The 4,408-nt window shown below is 44.1% G+C and overlaps 1 protein-coding gene across 1 annotated transcript; it reads left to right on the top strand.

Annotated features, from left to right (window-relative positions):
• Nucleotides 1-542: 542 nt before the first annotated feature.
• Nucleotides 543-4,064, top strand: LOC307263477 (proton channel OTOP2-like; the record flags this gene model as incomplete). Its single annotated transcript, XM_080044624.1, has 8 exons — nt 543-595; nt 888-1,010; nt 1,827-2,119; nt 2,435-2,571; nt 2,660-2,718; nt 2,800-2,924; nt 3,020-3,825; nt 3,894-4,064. The coding sequence occupies 8 exons, from the start codon at nt 543-545 to the stop codon at nt 4,062-4,064; spliced, it is 1,767 nt and encodes a 588-aa protein (XP_079900750.1).
• Between the last annotated feature and the right edge of the window lie 344 nt (nt 4,065-4,408).

Below are 4,408 nucleotides of genomic sequence, written 5' to 3'. Positions count from 1 at the left end.
TCTAGTTTGCAATGCGTATTGTCTATAGTGGATGGCTTATTTTGTTTAGAATATTTGTATTTCCCCTGGCATAATAAGTACAAATGTAAATAAAACTCGGAATTGGACTCCTTCTTTTATTTTTTTTGTGAGGTTGGCAAACAATGTTTTGGTGCGTTACCGCCACCAACAAATTAAATAATTAATAACCTATATCTTTCCAAAACAAATGAGTTGACCCTAGGGAAATGAAATAGAATCTGGTAGCCCTTATTTGAATAATTTTGTAAAATATAATAACAATTAAATACAAATTTACTGAACAAACTAATCAGCTGAAATTGATTACAGCCGTTTTCACCACTCTGTACGGTGCGCATGCGCTCTACCAACCTGAGATAGAGGGAGACGCTGGTCCAATTTGTCTTTTTCGTCGGGCTCTCGATGTATTTCCTCCCATGTCCTAATGCATAACGTCTTTAACACGATTTAGACAGGCTCCTAACACCTGGCTCTGACCGTTGTATTTGCCCGCAGCAGGCTCCGTTGAACGTTAGGACATCATGAGAACTGTCGCTCAGCAGATGTACCGAACCTGCAACAAACTTTTGTCAGGGTACGTTTGTGTCTCAGTTCACATGAAACAAATTGAAACTAATCGGATGCATACACCTTTTAAACTAACAAAAGTGTGTGTGTGTGTGTGTGTGTGTGTGTGTGTGTGTGTGTGTGTGTGTGTGTGTGTGTGTGTGTGTGTGTGTGTGTGTGTGTGTGTGTGTGTGTGTGTGTGTGTGTGTGTGTGTGTGTGTGTGTGTGTGTGTGACACATAAGCTGGCAGTCTAAACAGTATATGTTTTATTTTTGGACATCTAAAGGAACTCGTTTTTTATGACTACATTTTTATTTAGAAAAACTCAGAATGCTGTTGTGGAGACTCATCCCTCCAACATTGAGACGGCAGCAGAGATGGAAAACATCCAGCATTTGTCCGATCCTCCCCAGTCAGTCTCTGTGGAGGCTCTACACCAGGGGTGTCCAAACTACGGCCCGCGGGCCAACTGCGGCCCGCGGGCCGCTTTTTATTGGCCCGCGGCCGATTTTAAAGATATAATGTAATATGGCCCTTTGAAAAAAAAAAAAAAAAAAAAAAAAAAACTTTTTTTTTTTTTTTTTTTTGCATTTCTTAGTTAACCCACTAGTGCAGGGTTGTCAAAACTGATTGATTGGCCCGTGGCACATTTTAAAAATATAATGTAATGTGGCCCTTTTAATTTTTAAATAATTTAAATGCACTCATTATATTACAGAGAAATATGTCCCAAAAAAGAAAAATAGCTCCAAGCCCATCCCAGAGGACCCTGCACAACATTTTATTTTAAATGAATATTATTATGGAAAATCCATGTGTCCTTCTCCAATAGCTTCTAATTCATCTGACACAGTGTCTCCATTTTTTTTCATACAAAATTCTTCAGCTTTAGCCTCTTAATTTCCCTCTCAAAGTGCACCAGATTCATGCATTTCACTTTAAAAACTTAAAAAAAATCTCCCGGGGGGGCATACCCCCGGACCCCCCTAGGAGGGTCGGGATCTCAGCTGGCTACTATTTTCACCCAGCTGGACATTGGACGCAAAAGCAGAAAACACTGGGTGTATCAATGGCATTTAACAAGAGGGGAAATGTATCTGTTTAATGTGCAAGTAAAGTGTTGCCGTGAAGAAGGATTACAATTTATGAAAACACTATGAAACATCAGAGCAGCTACATGTCCTGATAAATGTGTTATTTTTGCAAAGTGGCCCGGCCCTTCGTAGATTTTTCTGTATGTGGCCCTCAGTGAAAAAAGTTTGGACACCCCTGCTCTACACCATGTGGAGGTGGTGATGGAGAGGGCCCACCATGGCGGAGGCTGGCTCCTGTCTGGCATCATCTGCATCAACATCCTGATCCTGGGCTGCGCTCTGGTCAGCGGCAGTGCCTTCAACAGTGTGGCCATCACCGCGGAGCACAGGCACATCTTCATCATCATTCTCCTCCTCCTCACAATGATGTGGATGCTGGTTTACACCGCCCTCGCTTCCCGAAAGAATCGAGCGGTCTTGTTCAAAGATAGCCACGCGGGGCCAATGTGGCTCCGAGGTGAGACAACTCAACTCTCTGGGACAATTTCCCAATTTTTTTTGTCTATGCCGTTTGGCCTTTTGTCCACACGCAAACCTCACAACCGGATGTAAAACCAGTTGTGAAAACATCGGCCAGTAGTGGAGATTTTTATTATTATTATTATTATTATTATTATTGGAGAAAAGAGAGAGAGACGCCCTACCAACTGAGCTAAGGGCGCCCCCCCCGGAGAGATATTCTAAAACACTTGTGTATCTTGTGGACTTGACCTGGGTGTCTGCTTTTAGACAAGTGTGGTTTGAAGCCCTAAACAATTGTTTTGTTTTTCAGCTGGGCTTTTGCTGTTCGGGCTTCTCAGTCTCCTCATGGACATCTTCAAGATTGCCACCTACGTTGGCTACCTTCACTGTGACTCTGCGGTTAAAGTCGCCTTCCCTGTCGTGCAAGCTGTATTTCTGTTTGTCCAGGTTGTTGCAGTTTTAAGAATATGATGTTCATTCTGACTTGCACTTTTGATGTTTTGGGAACACTTAACAAAAGCTGTTTGTTTTGTAGACCTACTTCCTGTGGACTCATGCAAAGGACTGTGTGCAGCTACACACCAACTTTATACGGTAAATCCTCTTCTTGACTCACTAGAATAATACGTCCATACTCCTGAAGTACACTCATGGTTTATGTCCCTCTTCTTCCAGGTGTGGGCTAACGCTCACACTTTCAACTAACTTGGTGGTGTGGATGACCTCCGTGACTGAGGAATCGGTTCACCAAACTGAGATTCCTGATGTCAATTTCAGTGTCTCGCACAGGGTGTTCAGAGGTATTGGGCCATAGTTTTTGTTTTCAATTCTAATCCGATAGATGTGTGGATTTTCCAAGGGGAAAAATAACTCCTACCTGTTCTTCCCTAAGCAGCGAGCTATGCCAACTATAGCGATAAGTGCAAATGCAGTCACTCGGCCTGTGACACTTTCAAGGAGGCCTTCTACTACCTTTACCCCTTCAACATAGAATACAGCCTCTTTGCTTCGGCCATGGCCTACGTCATGTGGAAGAATGTGGGCCGAGTAGTGGATGAGCACGGCCACCACAACGCCAAGTTCCGTCCAAAGGATGTGTGTGTTGGGCCCGTCACAGGAGTGCTACTGGTGCTGGCGGGTCTGGTGACATTCATCATGTACGAGATGGACATACTCAGAGGGGACCGGGAGGATAGAAACAAGGCGCTGCTGATTCATTTCACCATGAACATAGTGATCGTGAGCATGATGTGTGTGTCCACGGTGATCGGCTGCGTTGTCTACAGGCTGGACCACAGGGAGCACGTGTCTGAGAAGAACCCCACGCGGAGCCTGGATGTGGGGCTGCTGGTGGGGGCCTCTCTGGGACAGTTCATCATCAGCTACTTCACCATGGTGGCGGTGGTGGCGACGGGAGCCAGAGGGTACCTGAACGCCCTCAACCTGTCGTGGGCCGTGCTGACCGTGCTCCAGCTCGGCCTGCAGAACTACTTCATCATCGAGGGCCTCCACCGGGAGCCTTTCCACCTGATGCAGGAGGCGGCGCTGCACACTAATGCCCACGCCTTCCACCCAGAGATGAGCGTCGTTACGGAGGCCAACAAGTCCTGCTACGTCCTGACCTCGAGCCCCAGAAAGACGAGCTGGAAGAGAAGGGTACTGAAGGAGGTCTGTGCCTTTCTGCTGCTAGCGAACGTCATTGTAAGTTGGGTTTATGCTTATTATATATGACCATATGTTTTCCATATTAATTTCTTCCGTATCGACAGCTTTGGATCATGCCTGCCTTCGGCGCTCGTCCCCAGTTTGATCACCCCGTCGAGATCAAATTCTACTCATTCACAATGTGGGCCGCCATTGTGAACATTGGACTTCCTTTTGGTATCTTCTATCGCATGCACTCTGTGGCCAGCCTCTTTGAGGTGTACTCAACCTCTTAAGACGGACTTATTGGCTAGATGTATTTTTGACTATGCAAAGTAATCTTTTAATTTGAAGTATTTTATTTATTAAATGTTTTTATACATTATTCATTGTTCACTTGTGATTAGCAGTTGGATCTGCTGGCCAAACATTTAAATAAAACATTTCTATTTACATGTGTGCATTAAAGATTAATTGCTAAGTTATTGCTAATGGAATTTCATTGAATATGTGATAACTTCAGTAATTAATTATATAATAATTATTAAGATAGTGATGTTTATGGACCTTAACTATTTATTTTAAACGGGGAAAAGTGGAATAGTTTTAGATACTAGAAGGGATGATACAACCCTTTGTT

The sequence above is a fragment of the Ammodytes marinus genome (assembly GCF_949987685.1).
Source record: "Ammodytes marinus genome assembly, chromosome: 16".
NCBI classification, from domain to species: Eukaryota; Metazoa; Chordata; class Actinopteri; order Uranoscopiformes; family Ammodytidae; genus Ammodytes; species Ammodytes marinus.
The sequence above is the reverse complement of the archived record's forward strand: the minus strand, read 5'-3'. Positions and strand labels throughout refer to the sequence as shown.